Genomic DNA, 23,518 nt, shown 5'->3' on the forward strand with positions numbered 1-23,518 from the left:
AATTTCCTTGTCAGTTTCAATCGCCAAATTGAGGGCAAGATGAAACTGCCATGAAAGGCTGATTTGCACACAGTTGCCAGGACAAAGCATCTACCTGTCAGTGAAAAGTGAGTAAAGAGGGGAGGGGAGTAGGAACAGAAGGTACACCAAAATGGGTGGAGAAAACTACATTCTGCTAGCAATGTAATCTTCTGGATTTTGGTGTTCAGCTGTCACTTCTTCTACCTTCAACCTTTTCAACACTTTTCCAACTCTGTAGCTGCTGCAGAACAGAAGAATATTAAATATGCCTGCACACTTCTCTTGGGTCCTTTTCTGAGCACTTACTGCTGCAGTTATTGTGGTTTCCTGCAATTCTAAAACAAAAATGGCAGAAATGTATAAAAAATTTAATAGCTGGAAAGTGAATGGGGGAGAATTTAAGGAGTTAGAAGTAAGTCAACAGAAATTTGCACATTTACAGTAATGTACAGTTACATGTGTTCACAATTATTTACTCCATCTATTTGTAGCCTTTAAATTGGTACAAAATTCCCCTTCATTTATTTCATAGCCATTAAACATTCCAGTATGTTTTATTTTGTTTTTGTTTAACTTTCATGGAAGCCAGTAAGTGCTTCTGAAAGAAGATAGGTTAATCCCCTTTCTGGAGTAGCTGGACACTTGGGGTAATACTAAAAGGGTGGAGGATAGTGGGATTTTCAGAGGTAAACAAAGCAAAACAAAATTTGTCCAGTTGACATTATTGGAGACTGAAGTTTTATTTAATTTCTTTCTTTCTTTCTATGGTGGCAAATAAAAAGTAGTAGCAATCAAAGCAGGGGGTGGGGAATCAGGGCAGGTTCTGCTGAGAAGGATCCTGGGATAAGTGTTGGGGCTGCTGGAGGATCAAGGAGGGAGAAAACAACCAATGGAGAATCTGATCATTTGTTGGGCCATTTGCTCACCAATGGGCTATTTATTTATTTAAAACATTTTTATGCCACCCCCATCACAACGAAGCCTCGGGGCAGCTCACAACAGAAACAAAATACATAAATAATAACAATATAACAATAAAAATATTTAAAAACCCCCGGTGCATTTTGGCTAAAAGTATTTAGTGAGTAACCAACCAATGTGGTTGGCTTATACAGGTGGGGGAAGGTTAATATTATGGATGAATTTGCCATTTATCCTACTCTTAATTGTATGGAGAATGATTTTGCAGATTCTTTTTTTAATTTAAATGTTCTAGGGCAAAGCCTGGCATTGAAAATAATTTCTGATGTAAGCTCTGGTAATCCTGGTATATTTATGTCCCATAGTACCATGTTTATTGGATGCAATTTCTGATATTAATGAATGCTGGAATCCCCTGGCTCAGAAAGTAAGCCTCTGCAATTAGGATTTCTTTTGGCTTAGATTTTAGTCAAAGCTAGAGAAAAGCTCTCTTCCACCAATTTTTATCTTGCCCTTAATTTAACATTCCTAGGAAGGGTAAAGTTGGGACTCTCTATTTCCTAGCATTCTAGCACTAGAGCGTAAGAAGACTGGAGTGAAAAATATCACTCATTTTCCTGCTATTATGTATATAGTGGCTCTGGAGGAAGAAGAATTGGGGTGAGAATGCTCTCTTGCTGTCAGAATAGACGCACGCTCTGCAGTTGGCATCAGGTAAGAGATACAGATGCTTATAGGGAGGAGCAGAGATGATTCTCAGATTTGCAACTCTTTGTTAGCAGAAGTGGTTGAATAAAGCTGACTTAATTCAGAAAGTGGAGGGCTTGGCAGATTTCATCGAGTCATAAACAGTCCCCTGTCTAAGCTGCCAGTAGTATAAAAAGCAGAGCAAAACAGGTCAGCCTTAAAGAGAATGGAATCACCACTACTACTATTACAGGACACCATGAACACGCTAGGTTTTATACATAGGAAATGTAGGCTATATTTGGCTCCTTCAGACTGCTAGGCAGGATGCCTGAAAAACCCACAGAGAATTCAGATGTATGTGATTTCTGGGAGTCTGGCCTGCATTTCTGAATTGTGCAATTTCTGAGTTGTGCAGATTCCACAGTCTTGTGGCCTGTTCCCCCACCCCTTTTTTTGCTCTGAGTGAGAGAATGGAAGAATTTGTAATATGTTAAAGCATATTAGCACAGATAAGCATTTGTAGATGAGCAACAAAATTCTTATCCAACCCTGAAACATAAAGCCAAACAAAAATTCCAATTCCGTGATTGTGTGGATGACTGAATAAAAGATCCTGACAATCTGTGAAACAGAGATAGAACAGATTTAACAATATCCATACTTTCCTACTGTTAGGCAATATCTCTTCCCCTTGTGACTGCTGTTTGTGCCAAGACTCTTTGATTCATCCAGAGCTGCTAATTAGCTCTGTATTCTTGAGTTCCTGCTTTACAAATATAACAAATTAACCTATAGCTTGCACCATTTTGGTATATGCCCCTGTCATTGATCTTGGAGTACTCTTGAGAAAGGCAGAGATATTCTCCCACCAAGCTTTGCTCATAGTTCCTGTCCCAATGAAGGCTGAGAGCTAACCCATTCAATCAAACTGTGTTCTAGCAGTGTAAGGCAGCAGGTGTGTTTCCATGTCACCTTGATAACAGATACTGAAAACTTAGAAGGCTTCGTTTCCTTGAATAATGGCATGGCCAACCTGCAGTGAAACAACATGCCATTCTATGTTTTCCTGATTCAGTCCAACCAGTTTGCTTTTGCTACAAATGAAATTACCAGTTTGGTTTTGTTTTGTTGACTCTCCACCTCCCCACAATTTCTGAAATGGCCTGGTGTGCTCTGTTGATTTTGAGCAAACAGTTACTGCATGCAGCTAAGGCAAATGGAACCTGCCTGACAACTTAATCACTGTTTTCCTTCTCAAACACGAAGCTCTTCTTTCACCGTAGCTCTTATCCAGTCTATGCAAAATTAACAAGAATATTGAAGTTGATTCAGTTGACATTAATTCTCCCACATCTTGGAGATATAACTGCGCTGCTGCAGAATATGAATGAAAATTGTTCATCTTGAAATTAGATTAGATTTCAAAGCATTTTAACTAGTGCCAGGAGATAGTGACCCCACTGTTCACTTTTCTCAATTGAGAGAATTTACCATTTATTCTTATCCTCTTTCAGTACATCAAATTCTCTGTCAGCACAACTATAACTGGCCAACTATGTATGGTTTGTTAGAATAAGCTAGGATACAATCATGATTTCAAGATCTTGGCTTGTTATAAGAGAAACGTTTACACAAGCCACAGTACCCCAAATTCAAGATATAATCAGAAACTTCAGTTTCTTTAAAGGTAGAAATGAAAACTTCTAATATGCCCAAGGCCACAGAAAAGAATTGAGGATCATATGGATTTCAGCTTATTCAGAATTGTCCACATTGTGGGAAACCATGTTTCATCCTATATCAGATTCTGGTCTCTGCTGGTGAAGGTTCCTTTGTTCAAGAGGGAAGCATAAAGGAAGGGGGTGAATGAATATTTAGTCCTAATAAAGTATTCATTTACTTTATTGTAAAATCATTGCATTACAATAAATACTTTTATTTATGACAATACTATCTTTATGATACTTACATACATATTTCAATATGGATATCCTTCGGGCAGTTTAACATGTCCAACTTTTTAATACAATTTTAAAAAAATAATAAAGTATGCTTTATCTCTTTTTACACATCCTGAATTGGCCTTAGAGTGTAGATCGGCAACCTTTTGGGATCCACAGTTATATGAGACCATTTTTCCTTTTCAGGAGATAGGCCCATTTTACCTTTGAGGTGACATGAGCACATCTTTGCTCCCTTTCCTATAGTCACACTATTCTTGTCCCGCTCTCCCTTCCCCATCTACTACTCCTTTCTCCTGCTGATCCTCTTTCCTTTTTCTTTATCCCTAGACCGATTGCTTTTGTCTTCTCTATCTCCATTCCCCCTGTTCTTTCCACTCATATTCACAACTGTTTCTGCTTTTTCCCATTCTCTGCATCTATAAAGTTGGACAACCATGTATCTCCTTCTTCCCATCTGAAGAGAGAAGCAAGAGGCAGAAGTGGGGCAAACACCTTCCTTAGGGTGATTTTCATCTTAGATTCTTGAAACTATGGGAGGGGAACCTCTGGTTTGTCAGACTCCAGCTCCCATTATGAGAATTGGTCAGGAATGATGGGAACTGTAGGCCAGCACATTTGGAGGGTTGCAAGTTCCACATCTTGCTGAAAACCAGTCCTAGCCTCTGCTTTGTTTACATAGTCAAGGGAAAGCTCAAACATTGGAGCTGACAGAATTAACTAGGCTGTCTCATAACTCAACAGGTACAGTTTCTGGTACTTGGATTGTAGCTTTTCTGATTCTGATCATTTAGGAACGTGCGAGAAATTTGCTCCCTCAAAAAATGTTTAAACTAATTTCCTTAATTCACAACTCCCAGGTCCAAGCACAGATAAGAATGAAATTTACAGTCAGAAATCCACAAAGTTCCATGCTTGCATTCTGAAAAACAAACCATGCATTCAGCTATACAACATTGTTTGTAAAATATGCACATTTTCAAATTGTGAACAAACATGTTTTAATATCCTGCTTAAATGGCCATCTTTGTGTCAAACTGTGAATTCATCCAGCTATTTCACAATCAAGTATCCATGAATTAGAGACTAAGAAACATTCTGTCAGATAAGGTGGCAAAAATTACCAGAGTCTGTAAGGGCATAGGATGAAAGATTTGTCCATGTCCAGTCCAGAATCCAGTTAAGCCGGTCAGTAGTCCAGGACTTCAGTGGAAATTCTGCATCAAGGTCTGATCCAAGGTCATTCACCAAACTCTGGTGAAGACAAAAGGCAAGGGGACAGGAACAAAATCTGTGGTGCAGAAGAAAGGTTAGGTGGTATTTCGACTAAGTTACTGGGATACTAGTCAGGTTTTTAACCAGAAGCTGGCTGGATATGACCATGCTTCCTGATACAGTTAATTGTAATGGCTTGGTATGCAGTCTGCTTCTCCACCTGAGAGGGGAGACCATCATGCATCTTTTGAAGCAATGTCATTCTCACAGGCTGTGTGGTGTTCGCCTTTTTGGCTCAGAGTTCAAGTCTACCTGGGGAGGGTGAAAGTTCTCCTGATTAACCCTTGAGAACCCTGCCCTCTCATTCACTACCCATGTGTTTTCCTCCTGAGTTCCTGTTTCCACCTCCTTTTCAGAAAACAGGGTATCCCTACAGCTGGATGGATCAAACTCTTCTTCAGCAGAAGACTCCTCAAGCAGAGGCATGACAGATCCATGCTCAAATACATACAGTACAAAAATGTATAAAATTATGTGCTATTTTTAATTTCATGTTCAAGAGGGAACTAGAGACAATAAGATTGATCTCAAATAACTGACAGTGGTTGTGAGATAAAACTAATAGATCCTACTTTTCTTCTGATAATTTTCTTGAAACAACCACCTCCTGTAAATATCTGATTAACATTATTCCAAGGAAAAGCATGAATTGTGGATGGATACACAGACTGTCTTTCAAGTTAAATAGGGATTTTCAAAGTGGGTGCCCATCTAAATGTGCAACCAAATGAGTATCCCATTGCTAGCATCCAATTTAGATGTGCATTCAGTTGATAGATCACAGGAGGAAATGCAGAAAGCTTCACTGAAGTAAAGGAACAGGGAATTACCCATACAATTAACCAGAGCAAGATCAGGACCTATTGCTTCATGTTTTATTTATAGACTTACATTTTTGGAAACAGTGTTAATACGGATATCTTTGACTGGTACAGTCAAAAGTTCTTTTGAGTTACAAACTGTCTTGTGAATTAATTCAGAAAGTCATTTTTAGAATATGACTAAAGGATAATTTGACAGTTTTAGTCTATTTGTTTTAATTATGCAAACAAATCCTCATCTATTTGGGCAGACCAAATATTGTGATATTAAGAGAAACTGGACTACTTTGATGAAGAAAATAAATGAATATATATTTTATTCCTAATCAGGATCATAATTTTTCTGACTAGCTACAGGATAGAGTTCTGTGGAATATGGTATACTATTTGTTGCTGTATATCCAGGATTTAAATTAATATGCAATAAAAGAAGAACATGCCATGTAAAAGGAAGAATTTGACATAATTTTAAATGTAGTGTTAGTATTTTGAAAGGCATCATGGAAATGGCATACTTTGATCTCTTGCTAATTTAATGTAGAAGATGAATGCAATAAGTAGTCATATACAATGGGCCAAATTCAACAGTGTTATTCTACTTATGGAAGCAGTTTTGTAAGCATAGTTAGGATATTTTGTATTTCCCCCATCCCTTTCGGCTTCTTGTAGGCCATGGAATTTCCTCCAGAAGGCTGGAAAATCCTCCAGAAAACATTTTTTTGTGTGGCCTGAAAGGCTGCAGGTGAGATGAGAAAGGGACAAAGTTATGTCGTGCTTACAGATATCCAGGAGTGTGATGTTAAATTTGACCTAGTGCATGTGCAGAGCAATTGCTGCTTTGACGGCCATCTCTGAGATGTAGAGCTTTTTCTTCCTCTTCCTTTAGTTCTTAACACAGCAGTATCTTGAGATAACTGCATTTCAAAAGTTAACTAATAACCTTTTGTAGGTAAAATTCTCTTGCTAAAATCCAGAATTTTCACTAAATGACAATGTAACTTCCCTTGTGGAGGTCCATTGGATTTCATTACACTATTTATGAGCCATCAGCAATCATTCCAATTGTAGTAACGGATTCTTATTTTAACCTTGCTTGGTTCAAAAACTATTATTCATTCTAGCTGGTATTAATGTTTGAAGTATTCCAAGTTGGTGGTTACACACTACTGCACTTTATAAATGCCCATACTGATTAGAACTTTTATTTTTCATAATGATCCAGTAATGTAATGATAATGCAACTAATAGCCCATACCTAATGATTTCTTGTCCAAGGACTAAAAGAATTAATGTAATATATTTAGTGCCAAGCTCTGAGAGAATTGTTAAGCCAGAGCATTTACTTGTGCATTTTATTACCTATGCAGTAATAAAAGTGAACAGCTTCTACCCAGCTGTCAGAGAAAACCCTTATAAAATATGTGCAGGATTCCTGATTTTAATTCAACCATTTGGTGATAATACGCCATTCAAAGAAAACAGCTGCAGACACTTGTTCATTAGATCCAGTAGATATACGCAAATAAATACATACATATAAAACAAACAAAGAAGCTCAAATGCAAGAGGGGAAGAAATCATGAAAATCATTTGTGTCTGTTGTAAACTTGAAACAAAAAGACAGTTTCACTAGATTGGAACAGGACAGGATTCCCATTTCCAAGTTAATTTGGATAAACTACAGTGGAACATTGCCAAAGGTTAGCCCAGTTTACACATTTAGTCCTTGGATTCTTCCCCAGTTATGCCTCTTGTGCTATCCGTTTCCAACCAAGCATTATCATAATACAAAAATGGCTGTAGTAACAGATTCAAAGGCAGTAGACAATGTGGGGGAACAGCAATGGCTTAGCAGAAACAGAACAACTGTGACTGGAGAATGGGATTAGTGATTGGGAAGTAATGTATATTAGGAAGGACACAGCTTCTGTTTCTTCCATCATACTATTTGGAAATTTTGGCAAGAGTAGTTTTTCTCAACTTGCTGCTTGCCAGCGTTCTCTCTATCACAACAGAAAGCATGATCGCCTTTGCATCCGATCACCTTGGTATGAAGTTGCAGTAGTGTAGTGCTGCCAGGGCTCACAGGGACTGTACAGCACCAGGGATGATGACATCACCTGAGAATCCCTTGCTCCCTCTGAGTGAGGAAATGGATTTCATAGCAACTATGTAGAGATGTGAACTATCCATCTTGTACTACAAAGCGTTTGGACAACGAAGGCCTGATAGCTTGATATTGTACTTGGTAGAGGTGAATACAGCAAGAATTGATTGGCTGATATGGATCAACACAGCTGCCTACATTTTTGGCCTCTCCATAGAAACATGGGTATGAAGCAACTGTACTTCAAAATTTAGCACTGCATCACCGAGAACTGTCTAATTCAATTCCACACAGAGTTGGTGGAGAATGCTGGTGCAATTCATTGCAGTAAAAAGTTGATTCAATGAGCAGCTGGTAAAAACATTACCATCTTAATGAGTCAGTGATTATTAGAAAAGGGAGTGTTCTATTCCAATGGGCCTCCAAACCATGAAGAGTCCTGTATGTTATCATGTAAGCTACCTGACACTGAATATTATTTTACCTCATGTAGATCAGTCCTGTTCAGTGTTAGAGATGTTAATAAATTTTGCTGGACTCAGGCCAGGAAATTAGCCTGGTAATGCCAACCTCAAAGTAGATGGAAGCTTTAGTCTCACTTGAAATCTTCTTTATCTTGAATAAAAATGTAAACCTTTCCAAAAGAAAGGTCTGGTGCTAGGAGTGGGTGTCTGAAAGATGGGAATGTTTCATCCCAGTAGTACCCAAGGGGAGCTCTTCCTCAAGAAAAATCTCTCCCTCCCTCCCACACACAAACACAGTCACCTTTTAGGAATATCCATAACAAGAGAGCTGGTTTGAAGAGCTGGCCCTTAGGCTTGAATATGTTGGTTTGTGGTTTCCCACTCCCAGCTTTTGAGGGCAGGCCATATTTCTGGGTTTTTGGCTTGGAAAATAATCTCCTCAGTGTGTATGCGTGTGTGTGTTTAGTGAGGAGAGGATTCTGCTAATTTCTGAGTTTGTCCAAAGAGTGCTTTCATCTCTTCTGAGTTTTCCAAAACATCACTGTTCTGTCTGAGGTCTTCATAGATCTAATATGTGCAAATGTTTAAAGCAGAGATATCATATACTTAACCTAATGACTGTTGCATGATAAGTAGTAAAGTAGCAGGATGACCTTCTGAAATATCAAAAAGAATTATAGTATCTCTGTGCTGTGACAATAGTGCACGGCAATTGGAAACAAAAATGCTGTGAAAAATTGGAGTTAAAAGTTTATTTCAGTAAAAACACACTGAAGTGCTTTTAGCTTCCCTTGGCTTTTATACAAGTGATTTATAAAGTTTATCTCTTCTGATGACTGTATTTCTGAACCAGGTTGTAAGAGGCATGGGAAATGTGATTTTGCCAATTATTTTTTGACATAAGTCACTGAAGTTAATATAGCAAGGTAAACTGGCATTTCCCCCCACTCCTGCTGATTTTCCATTTTAAAATGAAAGTTAGTTGACTCATCCTTTTAGAATTCTGCGACCTTCTTGAAATATAGAACACTGAATAAATGCAGATAATACCATGAATTAATGGAGAAGCAAATCTATCAAACTGTGTTTGGATGGGAGTAATGAAAACCAAATTATAAGTTTTCAGTGAGGAAAGTCTAAAATATGTAATTATTTTTTGTACCCAGTCATTTTCAGGAGAACCCATGGAATAAAATTCACCAAAAATATATCCCACATACATATTGGCAGGGAAAGAAAATGTTTTAAGTCACAATGTGAAAAATATTGGGCTTAGTAGTATTTGCAGCAACTTGCATAATAGGCACTATATCCAAAATAGCGACTTGCTATGCCACATTTTATTTGTTGGTGTGCATAAACAAAGCCAAAACCATGGATGGTATCATAGATTCTTGTATGAATTGGATTCTAAGTGAAGCATCTTGGCTGACATGTTGTATCATGCCTTGCTGAAGGATTCCTGTGTGGAAAGGGAACTAGAGCTCCCAGAGGTAGATGTTACTGCCCCATCCATGTCAGAAGACCAGAAGGAATCTGGGCTCTTGGGGAAATTGCTGTAAGTCCATTTCTCTCAGGAGCAGAGGACTCTGTCCCTGAGCAGAAGCTGAGCCACCCCTGGTCCTCAGGAGCATTGTCATGTCAAGGGTAGGCAAGTAGGACTCCTGTGACTAGTGCTCACTTACACAGAAGGACTCCTCAAGTCTTCATGAGCGGGGCTCTGGCCGGGGAGCTCTAATCTATTCCGCAGGGTCATAGGTAGTGCTTAGCAGATTCTGGCAGTATAAGTTTAAATGTCAACCTAGTCAGTACTGAAAGGAACACCATTTTTCCCCAGCTCTAGTGCCCTCTGCCTTGTTTCTTAGACCTTTCCTTGTTACTTGATGCACTGTGCTACTGACCCTTGAGTCTTCTCTTGGACTGTGTAATATGTGTAACCATACCTTGACCTTAGCTTGTACTTTTACCATTCCTTCCTGCCTGCTCTTTTACGGGACTGAACTTTGGTGCATGAGTGTTGGCCTGTTTTGTGACCTGGCTTCTTGGATTGTCTATAACTCAGAGTCTACTTTAGCCAGAGCATGACATGCTGTGACTTCTGACTGAACTGATTGCTGAAATGACAAAAGCATGTTAGAATATTTTACCTGCTAAACTCCAGAAAAAGTTAAAAAGCAAGAATAACTTCAAAATATTTGCATGTTTATAATGTAAATAGGTGACAAAATATTATACAAAAAAGTAAACTAACAAAAGAGAAACAGTTTTTATCCTGTTTGGAGGGAAGCATGACTCACTGATGCTGATGAATAATGAAGTAAACATAAATATTACTTACCAAAATAGCAATAGCTGTTAGAGAAATTCTGATTTTATTGGAACTGTATTTTAGCAGTTTATAAATAAATAATTGGAATATAAGAGAAAAAGAATAAAAATTCAACAGAATGTTCCCTGTCCTCATAGAAATGAACATCAGTTTTTCCAGGATGCTGCATCTGTCCTCAGGAGCACAGGTTCTCTGCTCTGTGGTACTCCCACTGGTTACACTGGTTTAATTTTTAAAATTCACATTTCTAAATGATTCTTATAACCCTTAAAAGATAGTTTCTGTTTGTAATCACTTTGTTTCATTGTATGTTTAATACTTTGATTAAAAACTGCTTGGGAAGCTCTTAATAGGGATTCTTTTTTAAAAACCCTTTTCTTGAAGCATGCGCAGTCTCAAGCAAGCAAACAAAATATGTGTTAATACCAAGAATTTTGTAAACTTACACATTCCTAGTCACACTTTATTTATTTATGTGTTTATCAATTAATTAAAACATTTGTATGTCAACTTATATCCAGTCAAGATCTCAAGATGGGTTACTGAAAATAAAACGGAACAGCTAAATCTGCAACAGCATTTGAATCCTAACCTACAATACACATACACAATATACAGTAAAAGAATTCAACCTGGAATGAATATATATATTGTATTCTTACCTGGAATATGATATAAATATGTGACTAGGACAAATCTGTCACAGCAAATGAATTTTAATATACTTATGGTACACACAGCATCTTCTTATTAATGCACCAGTATTATGCATGTTTACTCAGAAAGAAGTATCAGTGCATCCAGGAAAGATGTGTAAAATTGCTCAAAATTTTGAGCAATTTCTCTTACGGAGAAAAGAGGAGTTCCGTGCCCCCCATTATTTCTCCTGGAAAAATGGAAAAATAAGCAAAATATGTTTTTGTAGCATGCTAATAGCTATTAAGTCGTTTTGTTTTGGGATACCCTTTCCCAACTTGGTAGTCTTCATATATTTTGACCCTTAACCTCCATTAGCCTCAGGCAATATGACCAATAGTCAGGAATGCTGGGCATTGTAGTCCAGAACCTTTACTGGTTTGCTTCAGAAACACAAAACAGCCTTGATGATGCCCAAGTTGTAACTATTGGGTTGAACATAAAGCTGCATTTCATTTATCAACTTTTAAAAGTAAATATTCTCAGTTATTAAATTTGTATGTATTGTCTGAATAAACATTTAATATATTATGAGTAAGCACAGTTAGACAGAGCATATTCAGGGCTCCTGTTTTATGTCTAACCAAAGAAAACTTCAAAAAGTAATCTATGAAAAATTTGAATTATCCTAGTAGCCCGAAGAAGTAGGAAGAACTGGAAGCAGAGGAAAACTGCATACAACACTGGCTATGTAGGAAAATTCCTAACACTGTTCCTATTTGTGGGATGGAGCCTAAACAAATCTATTCTGATAGAAAAACTACTAAGATTTTACTTAGCTGGAAAAGAGGATGTTTAGGAATGTTAATTACCCATTAACCATATTTAATTGAAGAACCATTAAGCAATCTTAACCTTCCATTTGAAAAGTGATATTTCATTCACTTTTGTAAGTAATGTCCATTCATGAACATTTTAATTTTGCTGTTTTTGAGAAGGTGTCTCTATCCCATGACTATTTCATAGGAGTATGGTTCATACATTATTTTAATTAGAGTGAATTTAGAATAAAGGATTTAGAGTTTTCTGATAAAAGATTTATAGGTGAAAATCACCGCATTTCCTAGTGTTGAGAGCTAATTGAAAATATTATTAAAACTTTGGCAGTGAGTTATATATGCCTAAGCATCAAAGTGAAATGTAAAAAGAAACAGGTGGGACAACTCACATGCTCTTCTTGCATCTGGTAATAGTGGCAGGATAATCTACACTGTATTCCCCCTCCACTCCACTGAATGTGTGGGTTTTAGGTTGAAACTATATTGATTGCTATTGAATCCAACCAGAATAAGCCTAGAAATGCAAGACTCTGTGGAACAAAACCCATATTGTCAAGGATGCATATATAGGGTGGTTCTACCAACTCTAGCTCAGCAAGATTTGAAGCATTCCTAAATATTATTGGTAAAAGATACAGGGAGTATATGCATCCCCCATGGCTTCATTCCTGATATTTTAAATCTCTAGCCTTTCTATAGAAGTCTTAGTGCATAGTGTTGAGAAATTATTTGAGGGATAGTGAAGTCTGGGTAGCAATATAAAAACACCTTATCTTAAATTCTAAAAGAAATTATTTCATAATCCAGACCTGTTCATTTTTTATAAAGTTCAGCAAAACCAAAAATATCTGGGGAGGGGGCAAAAACACCTGGGCGTGCTTCTGAATTTCTGTATTCCCCATCTGCACAACTCTAATCTAGCAGAGTTTAATCTCTAATAATTATGTTTAGGAATGCAGACTAGATTTACTAATTTGGGGACAGAGAGTCTTGAATCCCCACACCAGACATAGATAGAATTCAAGGTAATGCCCCAAATGCATCCCTAAGCTTATCTAAATGTTGTTCTGCAAGCAGAAATCAAATGTTTGTGTGTACATGGTTGGAATGAGAGAAGCAGTGAGGCCACTGGCAATTCTGTGGAGACAACTGTTCTCTTTAGACTGTTTAGAGCATGTTTGGCATCACTGAAATGCAATGTAAATGTACAATTTTGGGAGGTTTTTTATGTTTTTATGTTTTGGTTTCTCTTTCAACTTGCCTTTTAACCCTTTCTTGAAGTGTCTCTTGCTTGCCTATAATGGTTGCTCTTATATTTGAATTCTCCATTGCATCTGTTGAATCAAGTTACCAATCAGATAAGATATTCACAATTTGAGATATGGTAGCCAGGGAACTTTGACATACTTGTAATACTGTTGTTCTTCTGGCTGTGAAATTTTTCTGCTTTTCTAAGTGCTAAATTCCCTTCTGTATTTGGCTGTATCAGAGGCTACTATCCTTACTCAGCACAGGGCTCCCAGGGAAGATTGGGTTGCAGTGGCGGTAACAGCTGAACGGCTGGGTCGTATTTGGTCATGTTAGGTAAAGTACAGCCAAGCTAGGTTCTCACAGACAATGTAAGGTTCGTCAGTACCATGGACAGATCACTGACTGAAACTCACATATACAGTGCAGTTGTCTTGCCAACATGCAGGGACACATTGAAGTCCACTGAGAACTGGTAGGTCTGGACCTACTGAGGACCTCCATTCCTCTGAGGAGCTGTCTACTTTATAAAAAGTCATTGTCCTCTTCTGCAGCCACTGGCTCCTGTGGTATAGGAGCAGTGAACACTGCAACAAAAGGGAACCCTCTGAGACATGTGTCTTAAATTCTCCAGAAAGTCCTGGAATAGTAGAGGATGACTAGATGAAGTATCTTCCTCTTCTGTGCTAGAGGGAGGAATCAAGGCTAGATAAATTGATAGGTATCAAAAGTTTGGAACCACATACAGGATAGATATGTTTAGAATAAAATTGTATCACCTGTGAATATCCTTCTGGAACTTGTGGTTACTTCATGTCTTGTGTTCTCTTATGAAAGTTAACCCAAGGAATAAGTACAGCAGCATCATTGCCACATAGCATCAGTAATTCAGTATGTGAGCTATTAGCTCATGGAAATACAACAAAGTTGGAAAAATAAGCATGCACAAACAATTTATTTTTCTATTTACAGTTAGAGCACAATTGGATTTTCAAGCTAATTAAGTGCCCACCTTTTAGCATTATTTGAGAGTCATTGGAGATTATTTTGAATCATTCAACCAGATTGTACATGCTACATGTTTACCAGCATTACTTATCAACATCCTTGTGTCTTTTTATTTCCACTGGTCAGTTTGCTAAGTGCACATAAGAGTTTTCTTTGAGTTCATTACTAAATAATTAATTGTGCATTGCTTTCTCTCTGATTGTACATGTAGGAATCAAAGAACCGTCAGATTTGCTTTCTCAGACATTTTCCCATTTTCAACTTCTATGTTCTATTATGAGGATATTGTTGGATTTTGTCAAGTCCTTTTTACAAGAACAAAAATCTCACCCATTTGAACTGGCTCAGCTCAATATTTACAGCCATTCGCAGAACAGAGAGAACACTTTGGTCTGCCTGCCATGCAGAATTTTAAGATGACGATGTTTTTAATATACTATCAAGTCGTATCCAACTTACGGTGGTGTTTTTATTTTCAAAGCACTTAGTAAATTAGCACATTGTCTGGAGAAAGTCTGGGGGAATGCAAACAGAGAGGATGTTAGCAACCCTTCCACCTCCCATCACACAAATAACTTGGATGAATTCTAGAGGACAACTGTTCCTGGATGAGGATGATCCTCACTTCCTTGAAATAGGTAGAATTATTCACTGTAGCAGTGTTTGATCATCTCTGTGGCAACTGCATCACCAGATACACACTAGTCATTACCAGCAAGTTTTATTGCCTATCAATTCAGTAAATAATGGGGGTGAGGGTCCAAAGATTGGCAGGAGTTGATGGCCCTTCTGATCTCACCATTGCAAAATAGATAATGACCGCTGCAACATCACCATCTTTGGCTACCAGAATGTCCATCATGGTATTTAGATATCTATCAGTTTCTAGGGACAGAAATAATTCCATAATCCAAATCTCATGAGGAAATGGACTTACTGTAAATTGGGGGGTCATTTAGACCCCATCTGTCTTCACAACTTATTCAGGTTGAGGGTATTCAGGTTGAGGGTATGTGTTAACCCTATGCCAAACTGGGACATCTCCATTGTTGTCAGAGAAACCATGAAATTCCATGATGTCCTGAGCCAATTCAGCTGTCAGTATGGATATTGAAGTACACCAGCTCCACAGCCAGAAAAGCAATGCACTACAGACATCCCGAGTTTGACCCTATAGCCCAACATCAATCACAGGCATCAAATGTTCATATGGAATTATTTCATGAACAAAATATCAAAAAGCTATAATATCTTGATTATGAGTAAAGTGAAGCTATCTTCATAAATCTTATGCATAAGAGAGTGTCACACAACTCAGAGGGGCAATGAAGTTCTGGGTCTCTACAAAAGGCAGCGGGTGGCTTCCCTTGTCCTGATAACTAAGGTGAACCTCTGCATGGGCAAAGCCTGAAACCCGTTCACACTTCAGGTCTTCGTGTTCATTCAGTGAAGGAGAGAAATGGTTCTGTTGATTTTTTGTTGACTTCTGTCATGTGCGGTGAGGCCAAGGCATTTCTGGAACATAGATGGCATCTGTTATTCCCCTAAAAATTCCATATTCCCTCTGAGCTTAGCTGCAGTGTAGGCAGGAGAGTAGAAATGAATTTTACAAGCAACAATAAGTTATTTCATTTTGTAATGGGAGCTATTTTAGTATGGGTTGTATGGACAATTAAGAACTGTTAGCTTTACAAAAAACCTGCTCGTGGAGAAGATTCAAACTGCTAGAACTCTTGTGTTGAGGTAGATCACAACAGTTGCCTAAATGTTTGTCTTGTTTTGAGAGGTGTGTCTATGGAGACGGTGATGGTCAGCAGCTGCACCATGGCACTACTGATTATGGGGATCTCATTTGGTCATAGAATATTGTATAAGAGGAAAAGGGGAACTGGAGAGAAGCTGGGAACATCTACAGTCTCTGACTTCATTGCTTATTTGGTATAGAAGCTAAAATGTCTCAATGCAGCCTTTTTCCTGAACACATTAATTGTACACTGAGTTTGTAGTAAGTGCAATCATAATAGCATGAAAAATAAGAGTACATTTAGGGCAATGTTTGTATAAAAGTGTAGATTGCAACAGGCTACGAAATGTTTATGAAATAGAACTGCTTCTGAAATTTCTCTTCCTGAAATAGTAATATTCTGTCCTCATGCACAAACACGCAGACACAGACATTTGATATTCTAGTGTCGTTAGCTTTTTAAACATTGTTTCCAAGTTATAAATTAAACCTTCAAATATTTTATTTTGGGCAAAACTGCATTTCCTTTTGTCAGGTTCCACCTTAGATTTTCTAATAATACAAAATCATGGTCAAACACTAGGTTCAAAAACAATTCCATTTTCATTAGTCTTTTTCCTTCAGCCAGTTCCTGAGGCAGTGCTGAAATTACATTCAAAGTCAACACTGCTGCTCCAATTTGAAATTTAAGGAAAACTGTACAGACGGGGGGGAAAAGGATCAAGCTGTAAAGTCTGTTGGGAGTGAGAAAAATGGCTGCTTTGGAAGCATAGTCTCCAGGCCTGCTGCCTGGTATCCAAAAGAATCAGATTCAGAGGAAGAGGAGGAAGAGGTACAGAAGGGGGCCTGGGAATGTGGGCCATCCCAAGACTCTAAAGTGAGAGAAGTAAAGCCGCTTATCTCAAGACCAGACTGTCCAGGTGGGCAGGCAGTCCCTGGGAATAACCAAAATGTACAGTTGATGGGAGGAGACTTAGGGCAGGGAAGTTTCTCAGACACCGATGAGGTGGCCATGTTATGTCATCAGAAGTAGAGGGTGGCCCAATTAGAGGATAGTTGTGCAGAGAGAAGGCATGCTCAATTTTAGAAGGCCCGTCCTGAAGGGATGGAGCCACACATGCTCATAAGGAGAGTTCCTGGAAGTGAATACTAGATTGGGTCCAACAAACTGCTCTGTTCATGCTCAGAAATTCATTCTAGGTGTTTTGTGCTTTTGGTCAATAAAGAACACTTTACCAAAAAATAGAAACAAAAGGTCTATGTCTTCTGAATGCATGAAAGAGGAACCTGAGCTCTTGACAAAGTCAGCCACCTCACACTTAAGTCACTTCTTATTAAGCATTTTAGGGTATGTCTTATTCAGCGAGACACATTTCCTTAGGGTGCAGTACTTTGTGTGTTTAGAAAGAGAAAAGCTGTAGGGTACTAAGCACTCACATGGTACCCAAATGCTGGGAGTTATAGGGGATTTTTCATTTTAAAACATGAACAGGATTGTGACCTTAAAGAATGATAATATCCCAGGCAGGGAATCTTTGGCTTTTGGGGTTTAGTCTTTAGTCTTTCTCCCCATAATTTGGCCTTTGAAGGCCATTGGAAGATGGATGTATGAAATTGTGTACTGTTTATAATGTCATTAATTCAGAATTGAATACCATTTCCTTTTTAAGCTAAACACTTCTGTCAGCAGAAACTATTCTTCTAATTTCCTAGCTAATTTAAATTTAATTTCAAGTTAATTTCAGCTAGAAATTTCTAGGTTCTTTCAAGTCTCATTTGAAAGGGGGGGAAGACTCTGAAAAAAATAAACCTTGCACTAATGGAATCTCTTTACTTTCTGTCTAGTAAACAAACACAAGCCATGGATTGAAACATCTTATCATGGAGTTATTACTGAAAACAATGACACAGTAATTTTGGATCCTCCACTCGTTGCTTTGGATAAAGATGCTCCTGTTCCATATGCAGGTAGGAAATTACGTTTGTTGGATATTTTTAGTAGCTTTGTTCTAAATGAGTTATAAAACTGCACACACAGTATTCTAATAGTATATTATGAAATTGCTATATTGCAATGTTGCTTTTGAAGAACTGTCTAGCTTGAAGTCTGGGTCCATAGACCTTGAAATAAAACATGTTTCTGAGTTATTGTGCACTCATTACAAGAGCAAAATAGGCTATAAGCAAAGTAATTTAGCTAAGTGTTTTTTGTGTTGTTGTGACTCTTTAGAAACTATCTGACAGAACATAAATTAAGAGCTTGCTTTATGTAAATTGTCAATTGACTAGACTAAGTTCATTTGTTGGTAATCAGTTACCGAATGACTTAAGGAATATTTTACAGTCACTTGCATCATGTTTAATGGTGTTTTAAGATGTCTTAATTGTTACAACAAAGAAATGTTAATGAATTCTTGGTATGATTGTTTATGGAAGATATCTGTCAGTAGAAGATTTTTTAAATCATTTTAATCAATTTCTCCATACAGTTAATCAGCCACACTGTTAACTTCTTTAAAAGAAAATGACTCCATCCTTTGATGTATCTTTTCTGCTTTGTTTTTTCTTGCATTCAAAGATGATATGAAAAGATGGGATAAAAACATTGTCTGAGAAAAAGAATACAAGCAATATTTTATTTATTCTTTGAGCACTGAATAAAAGTTAGTATTCAGTTTTCTAGGATATTTATGTGGTACATCAGGCCTGTCCTTTGGAGAAGGTTGAGGATCAATGATACGTTCAACTACATGCAATTTCTCTAAGATAATCTTACAGCATTGTTTACTACAGTTGTGTTTGGAAACTCCAGCTGGTTCAGAGAGATGTTGCCAGACTGATGACTGGGACTGGCTATGGAAAGCACACCAGCCCTTTACTGGAACAGGCTTATATTTTCCCAGTCTGTATCCGGCACAATTCAAAGTGGAGGTTATGACCCACAAAATCCTATGTGGCTTGATACAGGTCATCAAATAGTAATATGATGGTGATGATGATGATGATGATGATGATGATGATGATGATGATGATTTCCCTGTTTGTCCCTTCTTCTGAGGACATTCTTCTCTTGGCTCCACCTCCTTCACAGGCATGCTTGGTGAGGAGGCAGGAGAAAGCCTTTTCAGTGACTGCCCCAAGGCTTTGAAATTTTTTTCCCATAGAGGCTAATTTGTAACAGTGAAGGTGTCAGTTTTGGAGGCACACAAACCTTTGGAAGGCCTTTGGAAACTGAAACTGTGAGACTGTGTTGGACTAGTTCTGTTGGCTATATTGTTTTTAATGCTGTTTTAATTTTGGGACATCTATAATTCTAATATTCTATCTAATTTAATTACATTTTAACTCTTTGCATATTGGTATTGATGGTTTCACTGTATCATTAATGTTGTAACCCACTTTGAGACTTAGTACTGTAATAGGCACAATATAAATAAATACGAGAATAAATAAATGACTCCTTCAGGAAATAGCTGTGTAGGTAGAAGTAAACTCATCACATTGTTGTGACCTCTACACTCAATCCACTGAAGTGATCCAGCAAGATAGTGTGACTGATAGTGTCAAATGCTGCTGAGAAATCAATGAGAATAAGTAAAGTCACACTCTCCTCCCTCTCTTGATGCAGATCATTTAATACTGTGCCCAGGCTGTCTCAGGACCTAAATGAGCCCAGAACTTGAACTGAAATAGCTTTATAGCCTGCTTCATCAATGAATGCATGGAATTGAATTATTACCCGCCAAATCACTTTGCCAAGAAATGGAGAGATCTTGCAGATATCTTCTTTAAGACCCCCTACTTGGAATTAATAAATTGAACTGAATTAATAAAACAACAGAATATATTTTCATAGAGGAGTCTATTGCTTACCTAATGGTGTGGGACTAGTGACAATGACAGAAATCAAGATTCTTACCTGAATTCTGTGATACATATTACTTATGGGCATGTCAGCATATAAATTACTAGCAAATAAAGCACCAAAAATCTAACACCATTCTCAGAGATAAGTAATGGTATACTTAGAAGCATTTGTATGAATGTAGAGGGTGGGGAGAGAATTCCATCATGGTAGCTGTCGGCCTGTAGTAGCAAAACACACTCTAAAAGACACTGTGGCAAAAGACATTAATTGGTCTTACTTCATGAGATAAAATTGTGGGATTGCTGCCAATGTTAGTAACTCTGCTAAAGTGGGCTACATTAAAGCCTACTCCAGTTAATATTATCCAGGTGCTTGAGAGATTTCTAATGGACCTACAGATTCACTGTAGGGAGGTAAAACATTTAGATAGTTTTAAAGGCTTAAAATCTTGAATTGGATACATTAAGATTTTGGAGATAATGAAGCTATGACAATCTATGTGTCTTCTGAGCGTTGTGTCCTTTTTCAAGGACACAGACAGTTGAGAATCATGTGGCATAATATAATTAGAATATTATCCCTTCTATACTGGGTGAATAATCATATTAAACCTTGTATTAAAATTAATCTAAATTCATACTGAGGATAATAATGTCTGTAATGAACACAATATCTGCTCTGTTCATATGTTGTCTCAGGTCTAAGACAAAATTCAAAAAATACTTTGCCTAGTTCATAAGTACCTTAAGGATTATTCTCCTCTCCCTCAGAAGCCAGGGCCCATTCTCAGCTGATTGATTCCAATAGGTCGTTGACAGCATCATATATTCTTTCCATATTATGCTACAGTCAATGATAGTTGCTCTGAGATTTCTTTGTTTCCATTTATTATCAGTCTTTATATCACCAGTGAACTAAATGTGTGCTGCTCTTTAAGTCCACATTCTAATAAATGGAGTTTGGACTCTGAGGAGTTCAGTAGTTTCTAAGATTTTTAAGAGTCAAAACCACAAACACAATATATAAACAAATCTGTGCATTGCATAAACACAAATTTAAACCAAAAACAAAGGATTGATTAAGGAATTATTAATGCAGCAAAGTAACCTTATACAGAAGCAGAACAACAGACCAGCTTATAGAGACAGAGTCAACAAAACATGAAGATAGTTTGATAAGGCAACTGGTTCTTTTTTGGCCCCCATATCAATAATTGCTTATTTTTGATCATTAGGGGATGAGCCTGTGTTTGTGTCATTTTTATTTTAAAAGACATGCAGTCTGTTTTTCTTTTGTTAAAGATTAAAATAGCTTAAATGGTTTGTTTTAAACAACAATAAATCTGGTAGCTAATATAGACAATGACCACTGAAGAAATGCAGAACTAAGAGTTCACAGTGCTCTGACTGTGTTCCTCCAGAAATTGGTGCACCAAGGACAGCCTATCAGGCTCTTTAAAGGAAGTGCTGATGCCCATGTTGAGGATGCCCATACACACAATGGGTTCTCCCTTCTCCAGAAGCAAAAAATAGTCATACAAAATAAATAAACCTAGGATGTGTATATATTCATAGATACATACATATATTTCTTCAAATAGAGAATACTTTACAAGAAGTTTTTGTTTTTTTGTTTTGATAGCTTTAAGAATAAAACAAAAAGACATATCAAATCCATGGAGTTTTAAAGATAAATTTTATATGACATACATCCCATACATGCATTCTAGTTTGTATCAGGGACATGGTAGTTAGGGATAGGATGGGGGTAAGTCTTTTCACCTCATTTTTTTCATAACCCTACCCCCCATTTGTTGCTTTGTGCCATCAAGTCATTTCTGACTTATGAAAGACCCTTTAAGTGAAAGACCTCCCTTTCTATGACAGTCCTACCCAGCTCTCACAAATTCAGGGCTGTGGCTTCCCTTACGAAATTGGTCCGCCTCATATTTGGCCTTCCTTTTCTTCTTCTGCCTTCAATTTTCCCTAACACGGTTTTCTAGGGAGTTTTGTTTTCTCACAATGTGCCAAAAATATGACAGCCTCAGGGTTTTTTTTTTATGTTTGCTTCTAGGGAGAGCTCTGACTTGATTTGATCTAGAACCTACTTGTTCATCTTTCAGTTAGTGTAGGGTATTCTCAAAGCTATTCTCCAGCACCTCATTTTGAATGTATCAGTTTTCTTCTTGTCAGCTTTCTTCACTGTGCATTTTTCACCCACATATATTGTGACCCATCCCCCTTCATGGGAGGTGTTAGAATAAGGAGGGAATGGCCAGTGATATTTAGTTTGGCCATCATAGTTTGTGATCACTATGAGTTATTTAGAATAAACATAGTTTGTCTCTGATTGCTTCTAAGAAACTAAGCTATATAGCATACTCAATGCAGAATTGTTGACACTCTGTAACAAATGACATATATTTCAGCATTCAGTAAGTGAATGTCTCACTAAAGATTTCTTTGAAGATCAAGTTTTAAACCTAAGGATCAGTGCTAGGTCTTCCTTAGTCTTGAAGAAAAGTTGTTGACTCTGCTTCAGGCTTCAAAAACTCATTGTCCTTTCCATCAGTTCAGTTGAAAGGTAGATTGAGGTGAATTCACTTAAAGTGAAACTGAAGGTAAGTATGGGAAACTGAACTGAAGATGCTACTTAAGGCTGTTACTGTAATTGCAAATCATTCCAATGTCCTGTCCTGTTCATCTGCCATATCTGTTGGTCAACAAGCTCCATTCTATCTACAACTTATGGCCCAGTTGACACATCTGGAGTGATTATGTTTTTCATTCATGTTTGGGGACATGAGGGTTAGTGACAGGCCCTGGGAAAACACAAACACAGTATTGCACAAGTACATGTGTCAACTGCATCTTCCACAAGTGAGAAAAAACATGAAGTAAACCATTCTCTGGTTTCTTGAGCCCAGTTTGCAATCCTCTCAAATGTACTTTAGTTAGTTTAGTATTTTAGTATTTAGTTAGTATTTAGTATTTTATTTTATTCATTTCTATGCTGCCCATTAGCCAGAACTGCTCCCTGGGACATATCGCTCTAGTAGCATTGCCAGTCATGTCCAGTAATACAACATATTTGTCCATGTAATAAGGAGTCAAAAGAAAACAAAAACATAATATTGGGAAAGTCTGTAAGAAGATTTGAGCAAAACCTGCCATTTAATATTGGAAAAGTGTACTGAAACATGTATAAAGAGGGCTACCACAAATTACGAGTATCCATTTTAAGGTCAATTGTTTTCCTTTTATGTGGCTGCAGAGACTTAAATGAAGGTCTTTAAAATGTGCTCATTGAAATTCAGAGGGAAGTGCAGCTGGGACAGCTGAGAGCAAATAAACTGTTTTAGTTAACTCTTCTTGGCAAAATGACTAGAATGAGTTGAGTGAACACTTTGGCACCAGTTCAGAGCCAGATTTTATTATCTTGTATCGCTATTCTGTGCTGACTGTAATCACATGATAGTAATCAAAGGCCAGATGTCCCTGGTGAACCTTGACAACATATATAAACTAATTACTTTTTTATGTGCCATTATCTTAGTTTGTTTGGAGGAAAGTGTATAAAAGTGTCA

The 23,518-nt window shown here is 37.5% G+C and overlaps 1 protein-coding gene across 1 annotated transcript in view; it reads left to right on the top strand.

Annotated features, from left to right (window-relative positions):
- Nucleotides 1-14,858: 14,858 nt before the first annotated feature.
- Nucleotides 14,859-23,518, top strand: part of CLSTN2 (calsyntenin 2) — a 253,636-nt gene continuing 244,976 nt past the window's right edge. Inside the window, exons 1-2 of the mRNA XM_044432738.1 lie at nt 14,859-14,958; nt 17,910-18,032. Coding sequence (XP_044288673.1) covers nt 14,859-14,958; nt 17,910-18,032 — 223 coding nt within the window. The remainder of the gene's footprint in view (nt 14,959-17,909; nt 18,033-23,518) is intronic.

Source organism: Varanus komodoensis, unplaced genomic scaffold (assembly GCF_004798865.1).
Source record: "Varanus komodoensis strain SLA01 unplaced genomic scaffold, ASM479886v1 scaffold25, whole genome shotgun sequence".
Taxonomy (NCBI): Eukaryota; Metazoa; Chordata; class Lepidosauria; order Squamata; family Varanidae; genus Varanus; species Varanus komodoensis.